The sequence below is a fragment of the Terrapene carolina genome, unplaced genomic scaffold, assembly GCF_002925995.2.
Source record: "Terrapene carolina triunguis isolate 2854851 unplaced genomic scaffold, T_m_triunguis-2.0 Scaffold31949, whole genome shotgun sequence".
Taxonomy (NCBI): Eukaryota; Metazoa; Chordata; order Testudines; family Emydidae; genus Terrapene; species Terrapene triunguis.
This window is the reverse complement of record NW_020696300.1, coordinates 4,297-5,215: the sequence shown is the minus strand read 5'-3', so window position 1 is coordinate 5,215 and position 919 is coordinate 4,297. Positions and strand designations below refer to the sequence as shown.

The 919-nt window shown below is 73.2% G+C and overlaps 1 protein-coding gene across 1 annotated transcript in view; it reads right to left on the bottom strand.

The window, feature by feature from the left end:
- Positions 1-5: 5 nt before the first annotated feature.
- Positions 6-919, bottom strand: part of PRR12 (proline rich 12) — a gene marked incomplete at its 3' end in the record, with an annotated part of 5,017 nt that continues 4,103 nt past the window's right edge. Inside the window, exon 3 of the mRNA XM_026663030.1 lies at positions 6-476. Within this exon, the coding sequence (XP_026518815.1) occupies positions 6-476 (471 nt within the window). The remainder of the gene's footprint in view (positions 477-919) is intronic.

Below are 919 nucleotides of genomic sequence, written 5' to 3'. Positions count from 1 at the left end.
GCGGAGATGGCGGACGAGATGCTCTTCTGCAGGTCCTGGTTCTTGCCCACCGAGTCCTCCTCGTCGGAGGAAAACGAGGGCAGCGTCTCCAGGTTGCGTTTCAGCTCCTCGTCCAGCCGCTTGCAGGGGCTGGTGCAGCTCATGACCAGCCCCTCGCCCTCGGCCCCGTCCAGCGCCCCCGGCAGCAGGGGGGGCGCCAGGCCGAAGGGGGGCTGGGCCGCGGGGGGCCGGGGGGTCTTGGGGGGGCTGGCGGCGGCCGTGGGCAGCTGCTGCCGCTTGCCCGACTTGAGGAAGTCCAGGAAGGAGGCCATGAAGCCCGACTTCATCTCCGGCTGCTTCTCCTCCACCTCCCGGATCTTCGCCTTGATCTTCTCCCGCGTCTGGCTGCTGTCCAGCCCGGCCTCGGGGGGCACCGGCCCAGGGGGGGCCGGCTCTGCCGGGGCCCCCTCGCCGCCCTTGGGCACCGCCAGCTTGATCTGGGGGGAGAACGGGGCTCAGGGGCACTGCGGGGACGCCCCTTCTCCAGGCACCCTGCCCCCCGGGAGCCCTCGGCCGCCCCCAGGCCCCAACTCCCAGGAGACCTCGACACCCAGGGCCCACGGGCCCCAACCCCCAGGAGCCCCCCCCACATCCCTCAATAGATTAGCCTGGCTAGGAGCCACAGACCAGGCCCCCCCGGCCCCTCTCTCCCCAGCCAAAACCCCTCCCTCCCCAGCCAGGGCCCTGTCCCCAGAGTCCCTCCCTCCCTAGCCAGGGCCCCGCCCCCAGCCAAAGCCCCTCCCTCTCCAGCCAGGGCCCCACCCACAGCCCCTCCCTCCTCAACCAGGGCCCCGCCCCCAGCCAAAGCCCCTCCCTCCCCAGTCAGGGCCCCCCACCCACAGCCCCTCCCTCCCCAGCCAGGGCCCCGCCCCCACCCACA